This window comes from Mesoplodon densirostris, chromosome 1, assembly GCF_025265405.1.
Source record: "Mesoplodon densirostris isolate mMesDen1 chromosome 1, mMesDen1 primary haplotype, whole genome shotgun sequence".
Taxonomy (NCBI): Eukaryota; Metazoa; Chordata; class Mammalia; order Artiodactyla; family Ziphiidae; genus Mesoplodon; species Mesoplodon densirostris.
Window position 1 is genome coordinate 200,302,511 of NC_082661.1, and position 20,806 is coordinate 200,323,316.

The 20,806-nt window shown below is 37.3% G+C and overlaps 1 protein-coding gene across 3 annotated transcripts in view; it reads right to left on the bottom strand.

Moving 5' to 3' along the window:
- Positions 1–2,872: 2,872 nt before the first annotated feature.
- Positions 2,873–20,806, bottom strand: part of MAPK10 (mitogen-activated protein kinase 10) — a 189,572-nt gene continuing 171,638 nt past the window's right edge. For all 3 annotated transcript variants that reach the window (XM_060093479.1, XM_060093461.1, XM_060093470.1), the window contains 3 exons: positions 17,157–17,220; positions 15,373–15,450; positions 2,873–3,015 (listed from right to left, as the gene is read on the bottom strand). In XM_060093479.1, the coding sequence (XP_059949462.1) occupies positions 2,873–3,015; positions 15,373–15,450; positions 17,157–17,220 (285 nt within the window). The remainder of the gene's footprint in view (positions 3,016–15,372; positions 15,451–17,156; positions 17,221–20,806) is intronic.

The following is a 20,806-nucleotide window of genomic DNA, read 5'->3' on the forward strand; positions in this document are numbered from 1 at the left end:
ATACAGGAAACATTTGGTTTTTTAAGAAAAGAAGACCCAGTGCAGAATATAGTATATTCTGTGAATTTGGTAATAACATAATCACCTCCTGAAGATACTATAATAAAATGGACCCAAGATTGTGAAGGACCAGAGGGCTTTTGAAATGATTATTCTCTTTGTTGGCCCATCACCTGTCTTGCTTTGACAACCTAGGAAAATTAATTCTATAAGCAGTCAAGAAGCTAACCCTTAGCTCTATTTGTACATGGTATTTCACTATGAAGGATTTGTTTCATTTTTTTCTTGTCTGTAGGGAGGCCTGGCTAAAGGGAATCAGCCCCCAAGAGCCATACAACAGGAGAGATCAGACTAGTAGAGTTTAGGGAAGGTGGCAATAGCAGGGGAGGGGTATTGGCTAGTTCTTGCCTGGTTTCATCTGATTGAAAAAAAAAATCATTTCCGCAGACATGAAAGAGAGTCTAACTGTCAAGCAGTTCTAAGATGCTAGCTGGAGATTTTCTTCTGTCTTCTGATGTCACTTTGTGGCTGATGAAATTTCCCTTGTGACTCTCTTTCAACAGCTGCCTGCTCTCTGCACTCAATCCTGTGTGGTTAAAGAGCCGGGAGTGGAAAGGCCACAGGTATAGCAAGAGAAGAGCATGGAGAAAGAAGATAAGCAAAGAAAAAGGAATACAGAGAAGAGAAGCTTAACAAAAGGGGGAGGGGGTTGGGGGAGTGTGACAGAAAGAAAAGTGAGAAAACTCATGTGATTGGGGAAGCATTTTTAAAATCAGGCTGTCTGCAATATTAACCAAAAACTCTGGCAGCGAGATAGAGAAACTGGGCCCATGCTATTCCAGAAGACAAGCAGCACAGTCTAACATTTTTTCTCTCCATTTGAAATAAGTGGTCTCTTGTCATGAATCCTATTGTGTGAAGCAATACCATAAATGGCAGCATTGCTCCCACGGCAATGGTCAGGGTTCACTCTATTGCTGGAAAAGAGACACAGCTTTCCTACTGTTGTGTTTAAGGCAGTGTTCAGAGCACTGGCATTCTTGTCTGCTCTGTTTTCAAAGGGATTCCATTTGCCAGTCATCTCACACATATCAACCACCCATCCCATGCGTTTCACTTCTTCTTCAGGTGAAATACCACCGCACTGGTGAGCACCAAAATGGTCAGAGTGCAAAGAGCTGTGATGAATACTTCACCAAGGTGAATAAGAAGAGAAGCCTCGACCTGGTCCCTATTATTGCTGAGAAGTCACCCTGGTATCGCCTTGTTATAGAACCAGGATGTTTCACAGTGCCTCCTTAAGTGCCCAGGAAAGCACTTTCATTTAATTTGAGCTAAATTCAGGAGATTTTGCTAAACATTGACATAAATGCTTCATGGCTTTTAAGACACTCTATTGCTAAAGCTATTTAGCAGCAGTAACTTATGGGCAGAGTTATTGCTGTCACGTCACCTGCGGTACAAAACTCAGATGATCAGCCCTTCTTGGATTGTTGAAATGTATGAAATAAACAAATAAACATGAAACATCAGCCATATTAAGGAGTCGCGGAAACCCCTGAGGAATGTCTGTGGAAATGTTTTCAAAGGCTAACCTGAGGATCCCCCTGGGCTTTGGGTATTTTTTAAGTAATTTCTTTTTTTTAATTCTAGAAGAGGGCAGTAATATTTCTTCTCTGAATAAGACCTTGGCAAGGTATAAACCTGGAAAGTAGCACACTCATGGAAAACACAAGCTACAATCTGAAAATAGCCTAGGTAGGCTCATTTTCTGTTAGGGATACCATATGGAAGCAATTCCACTCTGTTTCAGGGAGGGGGTCTTACCATCATATATGTACACACTAACCCTGCCTCTTCACCGGCCAGTTGTGACACATAATTTGTAAACAGCAAATGGGGTCTCCTTTCTAACATATGAATGTCGGTGTCTCCTAATATCCGGCTAATAATCTCCTTCAGGCCTTCCTCCGCACTGCCCCACCACTCTCTATCAGAGAAAAGACCCTCAGCCTTTATTCCTGCCTTCCATCTAAAGGTCAAAACACATTTAGCACCTGGAAACTGTTACCCCCTCCCACCCCACACTGTACATAAGCATCACATATGTTCTTTCTAGAAATTGGTATACAGGTGCCATTTAATCAGTTCAAATTTGGAAGCTACATCCTCAAGGGTCCAAGAGAGCTCACTTCCCCCATGTTCCCCCCTTTACATGTTTTCTTGTAAGACATACAGCTTAATCAATTAACAAACTAAATAGCTTATATACTGGCAATATATTACAGATGGGTTTATGTCAGAGTAATAAATCACATGAAATGGACCATGTGGTACCCCAGTGCGTGATGTCTTGGTAGAGCCCTGAGGACACTGACAGTAGCATCTCTAAGTAAGTATGCTGTTTGAATACAGACACATGCGGATCTGTATCTACATCCATCTGACTAGGCCAAAAGGAGCAGGTAGATGCAAGATAGAGACACACACATGCTGGATGGGGCCACTGCACACCTTGTCATGCCATTTGAAAGGGCAGTTACAGGTCGCTGGTTCTGCAGCCATTAAAATTACACTTTATGGAAAAGGCTTCTCTAATTGTGTTTGATTTGCTTTCTGTAGTAAGCATCGTTAGAAGAAGACCAAAGCAAGAGCAACTAGAAGTTAAATATACATTTGGCTTAGCTGCAATACAGAACTCTGGAGAAGAAGCAGGCTGAAAGATTTGTTTCAATTTTAGGCTCGGATTCTCTCCCTTGCTGTTTTCTTGTCGTTGCGTGTCTGTGTTTGTGTGTGTGCGTGAGTGTCTGCGTGTGTGTGTTCCATCAGATCATCTCCTGAAGAACGCTGGGTTTCGCAGGCAGGCGGCTAGTCACCTGCAACAACCCAGGGGTCCTGCCGAGGCTTCCAGGCTGCTGTCAGTGTCAGATGCCAGGGTCTGGTCGGTGGACATGGAGGAGATATCGTTGACAGACGAGGATGGAGGGAGACTCTCACTGCTGTTCACTGCTGCACCTGTGCTAAGAAAATGAAGACCAACATGACTAAACCTGGAACTGGACTTAGCTGAATGTCACTCAGGTTGCAGGCACGGGCAAATATGATAGGGGATGTCTGGTCCATCACTCATTTGACAAACTTTCATAGAACAACGAATACTGAGCACTGTATTAGATGGTGAAAATCAAGATAACAACACAGCATCCCTGGTCACAAGTTATTCACAGGCTAATGCAGTAATTGTCAAATCTCACTCTACCTTAGAAATCACCTGTAATGCTCTTAAAGGAAAACAAAAAATAAACAAAAAAACACCACTAAAAACCCCAATCACCCCTTGTACCTCCAATATTGTAATACAGTTGGCCTTGGGTGAAGTCAAGGCATTTGCATGTTTTAAAAGAGCATGGACTTGAGGATATGGGGAGGGGGAAGGGTAAGCTGTGACAAAGTGAAAGAGCGGCATGGACATATATACACTACCAAACGTAAGGTAGATAGCTAGTGGGAAGCAGCCGCATAGCACAGGGAGATCAGCCCGGTTCTTTGTGACTGCCTGGAGGGGTGGGATAGGGAGGGTGGGAGGGAGACGCAAAAGGGAGGGGATATGGGAACATATGTATATGTATAACTGATTAAATTTGTAAAATAAAAAAAAAAGAATGAAGAAACAACAACAACAAAAAAAAGCTCCCCAGAGACTGTGGTGTCAAGGGCTGAAGACCACTGTTCTATGGAGAAGGCAAATGAGCAAAATCCTTTAATGTAATCATCTGAGCCTGGATGCTTTCAAATTCAGTGAGCTACTAAAACAAATACACATAAGATGCCTACCCCAGAAATATGGGCTGAGGGGAAGCCCAGAAATCAGAATTACTTGGAGGCTACAGCTCTAGAGAAATGAACGTATATTAAGTAAATATGATTATGTAGTCATTAATTTGACATCAAACTTAAAGGTTCATATAGAAAAGCCAACTAGGACTGTGGATGAAAGTTACCATAGACCAAAAAAAGAATAGAAGCTGGAGCACACCTGTTGATTGTGTGTTTAGTTTCCAGCAGGCTTGCTTACCTGGGAATCTCCAAATAAGAACTCTGAATTACTAACTTAGATTAATTTGCAAAATTTTAAAAATTTATCTGCTATGTGGGAATATAAAGATTTTGAAACTCTGAGAAGAAACTTTCTCATGGTAATCACTCAGTAAATACTTGCTGAGCTACAACAGCTTTGAGAACCACAAAGGAAAGATGAGCCAGTGGCATTGTAAAATCGAATTAAACCAGAGCACGCTGGAAAGAGTCCAATTACTTTTTCTCTTTATAGATTCTTTATACTCAAGCAATATGGGTGGTAAAATGTATGTTTTGTGAAATAGTTCGCTATTAAAAATATCTAAAGTATAAGCATATAAAATAAGAGATGAGGAATTCTCGCTACATTGTATTTTATTTGAGCAAATATAGTGTATAAGATATATTTGGTGAAAATCATAAATCCCAAATAAGATAGTGTTATCAGATAGATCTAATAATTCAGAAAAAAAATCTAATGAAGTGGAGAGGTTAACACAATCTCTTTGTTCCTGGTGTAGACATTTCTTGCTTGAGGAAAGAATGTGATTAAAATGTGACAATTGGACTTCCCTGGTGGCGCAGTGGTTAAGAATCCACCTGCCAATGCAGGGGACACGGGTTCCAGCCCTGATCCAGGAAGATTCCACATGCAGGGAGCAACTGAGCTCGTGCACCACAACTACTCAGCCTTAGCTCCAGAGCCCATGAGCCACAACTACTGAGCCCGCATGCCACGACTACTGAAGCCCATGCACCTAAAGCCCATGCTCCACAACAAGAGAAGACACCGCAATGAGAAGACTGTGCACCGCAACGAAGAGTAGCCCCCGCTCACCACAACTAGAGAAAGCCCGTGTGCAGCAACAGAGACCCAATGCAGCCATAAATACATACATACATACATACATACATAATTTTTTTTTTTTTTTTTTTTTTTTTTTGTGGTACGCGGACCTCTCACTGTTGTGGCCTCTCCCGTTGCGGAGCACAGACTCTGGACATGCAGGCCCAGTGGCCACGGCTCACGGGCCCAGCCGCTCCGCGGCATGTGCGATCCTCCCGGACTGGGACACGAACCTGCGTCCCCTGCATCGGCAGGCGGACTCTCAGCCACCGCGCCACCAGGGAAGCCCAACAAATTTTTTTTTTTTTAAATGAGACAGTATATGGAGAGGACGCACACACATAAACTAAAACAGATTATATGTACCCTATATGCTTTTTAAATTTTTGTTTGTTGATTATAAATATATTTATGTAAATTATGAGAAATATAAAAAATATAGGAAAAAAGGTAACAATATGCACTCATCCTCAAATTAATGATAAGAATGGTTAAACTTCTGGTATATTTCTTTCTAGTCTTTTTGCTAGGAAGTTTCTTTAACTGTAATCATTTAATATAACCATTTGTATCCTGTATTTTCATACACAAAGGCTTATACATTTTTCATGTTCTTTAAACTCTTAAAAGTATCTGTACTTCCTAATCTTAAGTGTCTCTAGATTTTTAATTCTGTCTTGTTAACATCTTCCTGTAAATAATTTTACTCCCATTATCAGAAAAATATATAATGTGAAGTTATCTGGTTTCAATTTATTCCAACTTTACTTAATTATATCCTTTATAGATATGGTGCAGAGCTAGTTCATTTCCTCTCGTGACATATACTAGTAGATTTCCTATGGCAGCAAACAACCCTTGATTACATAGCCCAAATACCCAGCTCTGCTTTTTCTCCTTGATTCTAGATTAAATTATACCAACATCCTCATGTTCTTTTATCAGCTTTTGCCTGTAATAATTGAGCATCACTGTGATGGGCTTCTCAGAATCATATTCAGTTTTTCCACATCATTATTAAAGGGTAGTGATTAAAACTAGCTATAGGATTCTAATAAAGACTTGATCAATTGTGGGCCAACAGAGTGAGATTACTGTCCATTTATCTCCTAGATGATATATCCCTATATTACAGATGGCTTTCAAATCACAGTACTAGAGTTTAGATTTAGTTTTGACTTGAAATAAAAAATATTGCCCATGTAACTTTTTAAAACAGCTTCATTGAGACAAAATTCACAAATCTAATTTGTACAATTCAATGTTTTTTTTAGGATAGTCACAAAGTTGTGCAACCACCAAAAGAATCAATTTTATAGTGTTTTCATCACCCCAAAAGGAAACCCTACACTCTGTTTCTTACCAACCCGAGGCAATGACTAACTTACTTTCTGTCTCTATAAAATTGTCTATTCTGGACATATCAGTTAAATGGAATATGTTAAATCACAATATGTGATCTTTTGTGACTGGTTTCTTTCACACAGCATAATATTTTCAAGGTTCATTTAAATTACTACTTCATTCCTTTTTATGGCTGAATAACATTCTACTGTATGAATACATCACTTTTGTTTAACTATTTATTAGTCACTGGTCATTTGATGGACATTTAGGTTGTTTCTACTTTTTGGCTATTATAAATAATGTTGTTATGAGCATTAATGTACAAGGTTTTATTTCTCTTGGGTAAATACTTAAGAGGAGAATTGCTGGGTCATAGAATAACTCTATGTTTAATATTTGAGGAACAGCCAAACTGTTTTTCAAAGTGGCTGCATCAGTTTACATTCCTACCAGCAGTGTATGAGGGCTCCAATTTTCCCTATCCTCTCCAACACTTATTATCTATCTTTTTGATGATAGCCATCCTAATATATGTGAAATGGTATCTCATTGTGATTTATTTGCATTTTCCTGATGGCTAATTATGTTGAGCATCTTTTCATGTGCTTGTTAAACGCTTGTATATCTTCTTTGGAGAAATGTCTGTTCAGATACTTTGGCTATTTTTTAAATTGTGTTATGTTCTTTTTATTAGTGGATTGTAAGTGTTCTTTATATATTATGGATACAAGTCCCTTATCATGTAAGATTTGCTGATGTTTTTCTCCTATTCTATGGATTGTCTTTTCACTTTCTTTTCTTTTTTCTTTTTTTTGCAGTACACGGGCCTCTCACTGTTGTGGCCTCTTCCATTGCGGAGCACAGGCTCCGGACACCTAGGCTCAGCGGCCATGGTTCACGGGCCTAGCCACTCTGCAGCATGTGGTATCTTCCCGGACTGGGGCACGAACCCACGTCCCCTGCATCGGCAGGCAGACTCTCAACCACTGCGCCACCAGGGAAGCCCTCTTTTCACTTTCTTGATGGTGTCTTTTGAAGCACACTTCTTTAATATTAAGTTGGATTTAACTATGTTTTTTGTCATTTGTGCTTTTAGTATCATATCTAAGAAATCATTTCCTAACCAAAGATCATGAAGATTTACTCCTAAGTTTTATAATTTTACCTCTTACATTTAAGACTATGATCCATTTTGTGTTTCATTTTTGCATATGATGAGGTAGAGATTCACCTTCATTCTTTTGCATGTGGAGATCTATTTATCCCAGCTCCAGTTACTGAAAAGACTATTCTTTGCCCATGGAATTGTCTTGAAATCCTTGTTAAAAATCAATTGACCATAAATATGAGGCTTTATTTCTGCACTCTCAATTTCATTTCAATGATCTGTATGTGTATATTCATGCAAATACCACACTGTCTTGACTATTACAGGTTTATGGTAAGTTTTGAAATAAGGAAGTGTGAATCCTCCAACTGTGTTCTTTTTCAAGATTGTTTTAGCTATTCTGTGTCCCTTGGCTTAATGCAAACCAAAAAGTATTTTAAAGTATCTCAACAAAATAGACCTGGTATCCTTTTGAGATAAGCTTTTTCTCCTTTCCTGGTTGAAATTGATTATGTGGACATGTTCCAAAGGTCACAGTTAAAGCTGAGTACTGATTCAAGCAGGGTGAGATAAGACTTAGCTGAGATTAGGCTCCCTTATAAGACTGATATTTACAAATAAACACAAACCCACAACAATGGCAGCTAGAGAAATTATACAAAAATATTGAGGAAATTTCCCCAGTAAAACACAAATTTTTATCTATAAATAATTCTGAATGAAGGCAACAAAAGTCAGGGCAGCTTTTAATAAATTCTTCAGAGCTTCCCTGGTGGTGCAGTGATTGAGAATCTGCCTGCCAATGCAGGAGACGTGGGTTCGAGCCCTGGTCTGGGAGGATCCCACATGTCACGGAGCAACTAGGCCCATGGGCCACAACTACTGAGCCTGCACGTCTGTAGCTTGTGCTCCGCAACAAGAGGGGCCTCAATGGTGGGAGGCCCACGTGCCACGATGAAGAGTGGTCCCCGCTTGCCACAACTGGGGGAAGCCCTCGCACAGAAGCGAGGACCCGACACAGCAAAAATAAATAAATTAATTAATAAACTCCTACCCCCAACATCTTCTTTAAAAAAACAAAATAAAATAAATTCTTCATATACAGGGGATCACATTCCTACTGCACCTATTTTATAATCAGCATATTTTCAATGTACTTACCATTCTAAGTGTTATACTATATGGGTCAGCCCATTATATATAGTTTTGTCACATGATTACTTCATGTTTATGTTTCCCTTGCTTCTTTTGATTTCTTTCATTATATTTCTTAATTTCTTCTATCTTCCTCTATCCCAACTCTTGAGCACAGAATAAGTACTCAGTTTAACAAAACGCTGAGTATCTTTTGTGTGTACTCTTCTAGAGAGATTCTGTGAGGGAAAGCAAATTTCTCCCTGCTATGAAATGGATGAAACTGCTGACCTAGTTTTGGCTAAGGGAAATCACTTTGTTGCAGTTGTCTTTCTTCTCCTTTTGTTCGTCAGCTGGCTTTCTGTAATTTCTATCTTCTGTGTTGGAATGGCCCTGCCATCTATTTTATCAAAGTTGAATGCAAATTATAGTTGGTATTCAATTACTCAAAGTTCAGAATCTTTATCAGCTGTATTTCTAGGGTTCCGTAGATTATTGTTCCTGATTTCTTATAGCACAAATGCATTAAAAGAGGTTCTCATCCTCTCTTCTAATGCTTCCTCTATAAAATCCCCATTTCATTCCCATGAGAAGGGTTGTATGAGAAGCATTCCTCTTTACACAGTGCTATGGTGGGAGAATCATGTGTATTATCTAGTGGTGTGCTAGAGTGGCTATTAGAGGCTTTTGAGAGTCAGTTATTAGCATTTCTTTCCAACTCTGCCCTCATTGACGTCACACCAGTATCTTGAAATTGATCATAGTGAGAATATTTACAGCATAGAAATTAGTAAATGCTATAATCATTCGTTTTTTAAAAAAAGAGATGGTTGTTAAAAATTGCCTCCCACTATAATATAAAAAAAACTTTTACTTCTGTATTACTTTTTCTATTGCACCATAATATATGCCTCTTGACTGTAGCCACCTCTGGCTTTACTGGATGATCCTCTCAAGTCTGTTTTTTTGTTTTTTCTTTTTTGCGGTACGCGGGCCTCTCACTGCTGTGGCCTCTCCCGTTGCAGAGCACAGGCTCCGGAAGTGCAGGCCTAGAGACCATGGCTCACGGGCCCAGCTGCTCCACAGCATGTGGGATCTTCCCGGACCAGGGCACGAACCCATGTCCCCTGCATCGGCAGGCGGGCTCTCAACCACTGCGCCACCAGGGAAGCCCGGGGCTGAGGTTTTTAAGTTAAAAAATTACTGGACTAGATCTGTGATTAATTGGGAGGGACACACTCCCATGGGGTGCAGAATATGGAGGGGGAAGGGCTATATGTTAAAATCACCTGAAAAGCTTTATCTTCCGTGTAGAGTTTCTAAAAAAATCTCTACCCATCCTGATGTTAAGCATCCCTATCTTGGTGAGTCATTGTTACTTGTGGGAGGTTTACTTCTCAGGCACAATGAGGTGGTGAACAGACTGAGAGTTAGATGACCTCCTAGTCTGTTCTAGCTCTAACATTCTATAACAAATACTTTCAGATGAAAATTTATTTATATTCACGGAGTGCTATTCCCTCAGCAATCTTTACAAATCAATTCAGAAAGCAAGAAGCCATGTTATTCTTGAAAATAAATCACTATTCAAGTGAAATCAGATAGCAGAAGGGAGTACAATTATTTATTTAGAAATGTATCTGAGGTTTAGATTTATTTCTTATTGATATACAATTCCATCAATAAATTTCAAACCTGTGTATTATTAGGCAAATGTGCATTTAACTTTTTATTTACATTTTTAAAAAGCATCACTAAAACATGAGTTTGGGTATTAGAACAATTTTGTCACTGAGAAACTGCATTAACTTATTCCCTTGCTGTGGGGCTCCCAGCATTGCTGTGACTGAATATTAAGGGAGTCTTAATGTTGTAATATTAATGTTGTAATATTACAACATTATTACAACAATGTTGTAATAAAGTCTTAATGTTGTAATATTACTTCATCCTAACTATTTACAAAATAAAATGTGATATGCAACATTAATGAGAAAAGGTGAATATAATGAAGAATGCAAAAAAAGCTGACTTTTCACAAATTTTCTTGATAATTGCTTTTTCTTCCCAGCCTAGGTTACTGCATATGTGTGTGTATATATATATATATATATATATATATATATATATATATATATATATATATATACACACACATACATACACCATGTACACACACACACACACACACACACACTAGTGTTCCAATAAAAATTTAACAATTGGTTCTCCGGGGGGAGGAATGAATTGATTTGTAGAGTTGGCCAATTTCTATGTCTTAAATCCTACATGGTAGATTTCAAGCTACACTATGAGGTCAAAAAAACCATAGTTGGATGTATACAAGTGCCTCTCATGAGCTGCAAGAGTCAACTCCAGCACATGACTATTCTATGTCTCCACATGATGCACACAAATACATCAGACACAAATATGTCATATAATATATATTATACATATGATTTCTCAAAATTAAGCCAGGAATATTTTCCTTTAAAATCATGTCATGAAAGACTGAATCCATAATCATTTTAACTATAAATTGTTTAAGCCAGTCAACTATAGTTAAGAGCATGTGTAGAAGGTAGATAATTTAGTATTGTTACAGGTAGTTGGAATGGTTAAAAAATAGTTTGGTCTTCTCACATGCACATAGAGCCTATGTGGCATATTTTATAATTAATCATTAACATATTAAACTAAACAGGCGTGCAAAAGAAATTCAGGAATATGCATTTCTAAAAATGAATAAATCAAACAACCACCTGAAAGCCACAAACCTTTATATATGAAGCATGAGCAAATGCCAACAGCAACAATTTATGTACTGATATTTGGTTCATTTATCTTCATGGTGACTAATAGGGTGAATAAATATTTACTGGCATAGGAACATACTGAATTGCATACTATATTAAAGTTATAATCCTGTCCTGAATTCTGTCTTTGGAATAGCACCAAGAAACATGCTGAGGGAGAACCTAAGCAGCAATTTTCAAATATTTATCAAGCTAGTATTATGTGCAAGGCACAACACTCAGGCACTGCATGATACACAAAGGTGAATACATACCATCTTTCTTCTCAGTGAATTTCAGTCAATAAGGGTAATAAGACTATGTTTAAAATACAGGTACTAGTAGGACCCATATGAAGAAAAGATCCTATTCTTTGGGAAGATATGAAAAGTCTTTTGGAACAGATATAAAAAATATTTTGGAATAAGGTGGTATTCAATAAGAGAATACTTATGAATGGGCAGCATTCCAAAAGGTAGGGATCCAGTCAAGTAAGACAATGGCAATACAGGACCCTAGAATTGGTGTAGTATGAAAGGTGGAAAAACGTGGATTACAGAGAGCTATCCATGTCAGGGAGAGGTTACTAGGTTTAAATTATAAGTGATGCAAAGCCACTGGAGGCATTAATCAGTGGAATTATTGCTCAAACCTATAGTTTTGAAAGATCAACTTAGGTAGAGACTGAAGTTTGGAAAATTATTTCAGGAAAACTTCAATCATAATGCTGTTAAAGGAAAGGCATGGTAATTAGATGTAAGACATCCAGCAAACAAAATTTTTAGGATGTAGAAAATGACTCAGTCATAAGGTGAGTATGGAGTAAAAGATCAATCAGGGGTTTCAGGCTGGGAGGCTAAGAAGATAGAGCTGCCATTAATAGAAATGGGAAAGTTGAGAAAAAATTTACTGCTGAGTGGGTGAATCTAAATAGAGAGGATATGTTTGATTTTAAACAAATTGAATCTGAATTGGCAGCAATCTCATGCATTCTGGCCAATATTTTAATTTCTCTATGACTAGTTATATTCATCATTAAATATTATAGTGGAATGCATTTATTTTCCAGTCATTCCAGAAATAACAAACTGCTCTGTAAACTAGTCGTCCGCTTTATTCACCTTAAATGTATTTCTTGCAAACTTAAAAAGGATTTACTCGGTCAGGACTCAGGTTCATCTATTCAGAGCATGTAGAAATTATTTATGTCAATAGCCTTAGACACTGTTAAGGAAAATTATCCAACACTTGGGATTAGTGCAAAAAATGAGCATGTAACTTTTTAATATCATACTTGAGCATTTTTTAACAAGCCCTCCTAAGGGTCATCTGACTGTTTTGTGGAACATAACTTTTTGGACTTAATATTCTCAATTGATTAGGGGCCAGACGTTTTACAACACCGTAAACTCGTAGAAAGCTGATAAAGTGAAACTCTGTTTTATCTTTCTGCTTGGTAGAAAAGATAACCACAAAGATAGGTCTGGTTGCCCTGTAGGACATTTACAAGTTTTGATTTAATTTAGTAATCTTATTTCAGTGTTCTTTTTTCCAAAGACTATGTAAATCCTAATTTCTCATATCTTCATGGAACTGTTATTCTGCCATTTCCCTCATTAATGAGTTAAAAGAAACTTCTTCATGCAATCACTTTATTTTTGCATAAGAATTATGGTTTTAATGATTAAAGAATTTGGCCTTAATAACATACAAACTTTGTTCCTTTACCAAATACTTAAACATTTCTTCATATGGCAGACCATTCATTAATTAATGATTAATTGATCTCACTTGTGCCATTTCTAATCCCATTTTTCCCACTCTGAGCTGTACAGTTTGCATGAAATGAATCATGGGAATAAGAAGACTTTTGTAGAAGTGTTGTGAAAGTATTGAAAAGAGAATTATGAATTTTTATGTCATCACAGATTAGTTTCTGTGGAGACCTGGTTGGGGCCAAGGGGAAAGTGGAGGAGGAGACGAGCAGAAGATAGGGTGTTCTGGAGTGGGTGGCATGATTCTGAGCTCTTTGTAAAAAGGAAAAAAAGATGAATTCATGATAATTTGAAATAAAGATGACAGTCTGCTAAACTTGTCCAGTCCCAGCCTGAGATTCTAGGTCACCCTTCACTGGATCCTGGTATTTCGTCTTCTTAATGATTATAAGAAAATATGTTCTGGCCATTATGGGAATTCTTAAGGTAAGGAGTCTTTCTGCTTTAGCAGGTGGTATCTTGAGGCTGTAGGATTCAGGCTTTGGGTTTTTAATCAGCAGCAGTTGGAACATGCAGGTAAGTTAGAAGCAGCTTCTACAGACCTGTATCGATATGGATGCTAGGCTGAATAAATAGGGTGGGTAGACTACCAACCCCAATGATTCCCTTAACCCTCTTTGAGGAAAGGGAAGACTTGAGATTGAATTGACATTTCTTCAAATCTAGAGGTGAGAAACGCAGGTCATACGAGAATTGCATCTGTTTGGGCATCAGAGTGGCTGTGGGTACAAACTAAAGAGCAGTTATCAGTGTGAAGAACTGATTAATTCATCCTACCTGTTTCCTGAAACAAGTTAAAGTGCATGGGAACCTCCATACCACTATGGAGAAGACTATGGAAGTTCCCTAAAAAACTAAATATGGAACTACCATATGACCCAGCAATCCCACTCCTGGGCATAGACCCTGAGAAAACCATAATTCAAAAAGGCACATGCACCCCAATGTTCATTGCAGCACTATTCACAATAGCCAGGACAGGGAAGCAAGCTAAATGCCCATTGACAGATGAATGAATAAAGAAGATGTAGTACATATATACAATGGAATATTACTCAGCCATAAAAAGGAACAAAATAATGCCATCTGCAGCAACATGCACCTAGAGATTGTCATACTGAGTGAAGTCAGTCAGAGAAAGACAAATATCACATGATATCACTTATATGTGGAATCTAAAAAAAATGGTGCAAATGAACTTATTTACAAAACAGAAATAGAGTCACAAATGTAGAAAACAAACTTATGGTTACCAGGAGGGAAAGGGAAGGGAGGGATAAATTGGGAGATTGGGATTGATATATATACACACTACTGTACGTAAAATGGATAACTAACAAGGACCTACTGTATAACACAGGGAACTCTACTCAAACCTCTATAATAACCAATATGGGAAAAGAATCTTAAAAAGGATGGATATATGTATATGTATAACTGATTCACTTTGCTATGCACCTGAAACTAACACAACATTGTAAATCAACTATACTCCAATAAAAAGTATTAAAAAATAAATAAAGATGGAAATGAAAAAATAAAGTGCATGGGAAAAAAATTATACATCAAAGGTCTACACCAGGTCTACTTTCCTCTAAACTAATAATTTGCAGCCTACATTTTTGCCAGCATGATCTGAGTGTTGTTTAAATCTAAAGAGATTCTCTTTCTATTCAAAGCATAAGTCTTAGGAAAAATATACTAGCATTAATAAGTGTAAGTAAATTACCTCAAATAATTCTAAAGCACATTAGTAAGATCAGTAAAATATGTATATGTACAAACGTGTGTTAGATTCTGTAGATTGCAAACTGAAAGATTTTCTATGCTGACTTTAATTGAATCTCATCTTGGTTAAGGCTTCAACTACGGTTACATCAACCTTGCGAAGAGTGCAAACATTAGAGTGAATGAAGGAAAAGGTTTTGGCTGGAGGGATTCCTGAACTCTACATTGACTCGGTGGTCAAGAGGGCATTATGGTTCTGAATTTTGATGAGGCACAGTTACCCTTTAACTAGCCCATGTTAACATTTCTTTAAGATTCCTTATTATCTTAAAATAAGTTCTGAAAGAACTCTTGTGCTAGGTCATTATAATCAGAATAATCAGAATGAATGCCACACTAAATATCAAAAGGAATAAAACTAAAATCATTTGAGGGAAAAACAGTCATGTGATATTAGTTCATGTGCTCTATTGGCAATGTTATTGACTGCAATCTCTCCTTAAGGCCAAGAAAAATACACAAGTGTTGGTTTATTGGTTATTCACTGAGAGTGGGTACCTGAAGGAGAAGGCTGTCCTTTCACAACTCCATTCTTAGTCTTTTCTTCCGAATTCATGACTTCCTTGTAAATAAGTTCTGTAAGAAACAGTTATCAGTGTTATAAAAATCAATTTTCTCCTTAACCCAAAGAGGAAATTCATTAGTTAATGACAAGTAATAACATGTTGATGGGGCTGAGTAAATTACAAACCAAGTGGAATTTCTTTACTCTTCTATTTCTACATTTTCTTGAAATAACACAGAGCCTGGCAAAAGTAGGTGCTCAATAAAGCATTTAACCAAGAAAATGTATGAAGAGTACACATTACTTGTTTTCTGAATTCTTTGGGAGATTTCTGATGCATTCTAATTTTATCTCTTATGGATTTTAATGGCTCAGTTTTGAACCTCCATTTTTCTTTTATGTTCACTTCCTAAGAGATACACATATACTTCTTGTGGCTTTAAATTGTTACTTTCTATCAGTTTTCCAACTCTTATTCATCTTTTTGTTAGATTCAAATCTTGGATTTGTAAAACTAAACTTGCATAAAATCCAACATTAAAAAATTATTATATTTATTCCCAAACTTGCATTCATTTCTGGCTTTTTCATTACTAGAATTAAAAATATGTATATCTTCATTACTTTTTACTTTATAGCTTTTAGCTACAAATTATTCTGTGCCATTCATTCGTGCTTTGCAATGGTTTACAATTTATATAATCATCATCCTTTACAGGTATTTCTTCAGTTTTTCAGAATTTAGTCTGTGTCCATCCTCCTCAAGTGATATTTATACCCTATCACTCACCTAATCATGAACCCCTGAGTGCCTTCTGGTCCTTATTTAGATCAAATCAAGTCTTTTTCTGTCTATCATCCTCATCTTTTTTTTTTTTTTACTTGATCTACTGTTTATATGTGCTTATTTTTCCATACTCTCCAACATGATCTCTTGAACAGGGGATTCTCTTTACTAACTTTATAACACTTTTTGCTCATTCTTACCCTTTGGTTTCCTCTTGTATCTTCATTCTGGTATTTTCCTCAATTTTTTTTTCTTTTCCAAACTTATAATTATTAATTCTTTCAAGTAGCTCAAATGTTCTTCCCTTCAGATCTCCCCTTTATGTTCCTCCTCATAATGACCTAATCATGTGTTATAATCTGCATTTGGCTTTATCATATTTATTCTACTCTGTGGTCACTTGTTAGTGGAACAATTCTTCTCTACCTTGTCTTACCCTGACTATGACCTTGATCATGCAGTATGTGTTTGAAAAAGTTTTCTTGAAACAAAAGTTAATTAATGTATTCATTCACTCTTTTCTTACTTTAAAGGATAATAAGCCACTCAGATACATGAATTTTCATTTAAATTCTCAAGTCCTATAAATCAAGTGAATGAATTCATATATTCACTATCTTTTATTCTATGATGACTAAAACCATCTCAGGCATAATTTTATCCATTTTATGTGATAATTTTATGTACAAACATGGAATGTTTAATTCTAAAATTTTGAATTAAAGTTTGTCCTCCACCATGACAAATATTTTGACAATCAGTACTATTTTTTATAAAGTGTCAGTAATTAATTCCTTTCATTCTTGAGTAAGTGCAATACTGTTATTAGTATGAAAAGACAGATGAAGTTTTAGGAGCTTTGAAAATGGTCTAAGAGGATAGCACTTAGAAAATCATCTGTTACTAAATTGTTTTAAAAGGAAAAGCCTTAAAGATGTTTTCTGAGTTTCAATAAAGCAAAAGGTACACTTATTTAAGCAGTAGGGTCACCTTTCCATTCTTCAATGGTGTGTTCTCTTTCATCCAGCTGTTTGTCGTATATCTGGGGTGGGGGCTGCAGAATAAAAACAGACAATAAACCTTCCATAATAAACTAAAAATAACTAAACTCTTATTAGGCATGAGAATATTTTGCTATTCATTGATTTTAGTGGTGATCAGGATCTCATATAAATTGTGGAGTAATTACAGTGGTACAGAAGTTAAAATTTCCCCACAAACGTATGAAGGATTCATTTATACGCCAAATAAGCCAACAGAATCCAAATCCTGAGAGCTCACTTCCCAAAACCTTCTGATTTAGAATTCAAGTGTAAGCAATTAATATTCAGTCTTTAAAAAGCAAACAAGACACTTGATTACAAGGACCCAGAGGCTATTTCCTCCATTCACTAGCCCTATAATAGAACCCTACTAAAACTATCCCAGACTGATAAGATTTTGTTCCATTTTAGACCCCTGTGAAAAAGACTCTTTAATACCTCTCAACAGATCGTAGTACTAGTCCCCAGCGTAAAGAAATATTTAGATCTAATCAATTTTTTTGTGTGTGGAGCATCATAAAACATCTTTATACATAGCTGTGTGCCATATATTTAAATGGTTTAAGATATTTTCCCCCCTCAGACAGAAGCAGCTGCCAGCTGTCTAGAGAGATGGGTCACCTTGAACCCCTGAGTGGCCCCTGAGTTAACCCTCTCTAGGAGAAATGATGTGACAGGACCTTTAGTCTAACATTGAATCAGCATTCCTCTTGCTATGAGGAATTTGGATGTGGAAAAAGAGAAATTTTCACAAATCTAGGTGCCTTCCAGGAAGGAAGGTCTCAGATAGATTCCCTTACCTCTTCCTCCCAATGTTTGGACCTAGGGAAATCTATCACGGTGACATAGCGTAGCTCTAACTCAGCTCAAGTAACATGGAAAGAAAAAAATCTCTTGGAAAAATAGAGGTGAGAGAGAAGAAGTTGAGGAGGTATATTGGCTAATAATGGCTTCAGGGCAAAGAAGAGCTACAAAATGTCTGGTGTCATGAGATGGGGTCCCAAAATTCATGCTGTCCAACACTCCAAAAGCAGCCATTTTTTGTAAGAAACTAACAGTTACTCAATAAAGTGACTCAGGCCTATTAGGACAGAATCCCTCAAAAATGGCTGTCCTAGGAACACTTCGAACAATATCTTCAGAGACAGCTTCTGACTTCTGTGGGAAGTTCTTTGGCCTGGGAGCAGTACCCTAATACCATAATTGTTGTTCTTTACTGAATGCAGAATCTCTGGTAGCCTGAATCACAACAGACATGAATACTCATCCTAGCCCTAATATGCTGGGGCAACCTCACAAACTACAGAAGTAGTTGGACATGAAAATAAGACTTTGATTAGTCGTGGTAGGGCAATTTAACACAATACTGAGTTACTGAGAAACATCTACTGATGAGGCCAGACATTCCTTTAAAATCTGTGATCACTACTGGGACAGAAGGCTTTAAACCAGCTACTGGCATTCAGATGTGGCTGACTGTGTAGCCTTTACTGAAAGAGCTAAACAAAACAAGACCTCACCCTACCCCCATGACACTAGTGAGGACACAGAAACACTGATTATGTAAAGTTAAGGGCACTGGGATGATCAGGCACTGCCCCCGGGACCTGACTGAGAGAGGACTTTCTATCCCAAACTATGAAGAACTTCCCAATTATAGGAATATGATGATTTAATGAGTGAATGACTAAAATGAAGTTATTTTTGAAAATCTGTGAAACTGTCATCTAAGTAAGCTAATGCAAAGCCAAACTCTGGTTATGTAAAGATGCTTCACCAAGTGGTAGGTTTTCTGCTTTGCCTCTTCCTGAGCTTGTATAAATCTGTGGTGAGGTCGTCGTCTAAGTGGGCCTTGTCCAGGTCCCCCGCAGGCCAGTGTGTACAGCTCTCAGAGCTCATGCCCCACCCAGAGCTCTGTGCATTGTTAGTGCCTCTTCTAACAATAGACTCAGCTCAGGATCCTGTGTGGCTGGCTTCTCCATGCAGTGGACTTTTCCATTCAAGTTTCAAAATTAAACATGGCTCAAGGGTATATTTCCTGTCAAAGTTTGTAAATGTTATTTTCTCTTTGCAACAGAACTATTTGAGAGAGAGCTTCAGCATACAGCTGTTGCTGATGTAGAAAGCACGAAGTAATAGACTCTAACCACAAGCTACAAAGAAAGAAAGCAGAGTACTGAGTCCAAGATTTCTCCTTTCAATAAACCAATGGGCTGCTTTAAACACACTTGCATTATAGTTATGGTTGAAAGGGCTACATGTTCAGGGTTTGTTTTTGTTTTTGTTTTTGTTTTAAGAGAGGATTCAATCACCTGCGGTGGAAGAGTACTTCACATAAAGATGTCTTCTACATAACAATATAAAATAGTAATTGACCAATAAGCCAAAGAGTAATGTCATATTCAAACACATATATATATGTGCTCAGACAGCAATTGTCAGCGTGCTGTGGTCTATAACACTCTCTGCCCCTCCCTGCTAAAGAGAAGCTAGTGGTCTACTGCTCTGTTGTTCCTTTTCCCCACTTTATTAAACAGGAAGGATTCTCTCTTCCTAGGTAACAGTCTAAATAAAAAAGAAATGAGGAGTAGGTATCATGAGAAGGACCCCAGAGAGTATTTTAGGAGAGTTTAGTAGATTAGAACAATTTGAGATGTGAGAAAATTAAGGGTGAGAAGAAATTAAGAATAATTTATGGAGAGTTATTAGAGCTTATGATTTGCATGCTTTTGAATATTCTTCGAGACTGGAGATTCCCTTTCTACTATTTTGGAAGATTTGGGCTCTACTTCCCTGATTTAAATTCTTAGAGGAATTTATATGGATTGCATAAACAATAATGGATTAGATGTGCTTTATATTGATGGCACTATATATACATATACTATTTGTTTCAATTAAATAAGATAAACACATGGCCAAATATGAGTCACTATGAGTTAGTAAATATTAGAATTAATTTATTTACTTATTAAATTCATTCATTCAATTAAGGTTTGGGGCACCTAGTATATGCTAAGCTATATTAGAAATTGAGATTTCAAAACTGAATAATGTGACTGCTGACCTCAAGGAGCTCACAATTTAGTGGGGTAAGACTTATGCAAAACAGATAATTAATATACAACATGATAAATAAAAGAAATATGTAGGTGGTATATGGGAGCAGAGTGAAGAAACTGTAACAAAACTGTAGCAAAACCTTTTTCTTTTAGGAGTAGGTGACACCTGTACTAGTTCAGTGAGCAAAAGATGTCTTGGATATTGATGAGATAAAAAGCGAAAGAGAAAAAGATGACTCTAGACCACAGAAGCTAGAGAACAGAATGGTGGTGGTGGTAGTAGTTGTGGTGGTGGTGAGGTTGGTGGTGGTATTGGTGGGAGGTGTGCTTCTCTGCTCCAGTGCATGTGCATGCAAAGAGAACTGGAAGCAGTTCTGTTATTATGAAATATCTTATGTGGTCAGAAGTGACAAAAGATAAGAGCCGTGAATAGAGAAGTAGATGGGTCAGGGAAAGGCTGGATCAAGGATGGATTTGGTTATCATGATTGGAATGAAGACTTCTTCCTAATGGGGGAGAAACCACTGAAGAATGC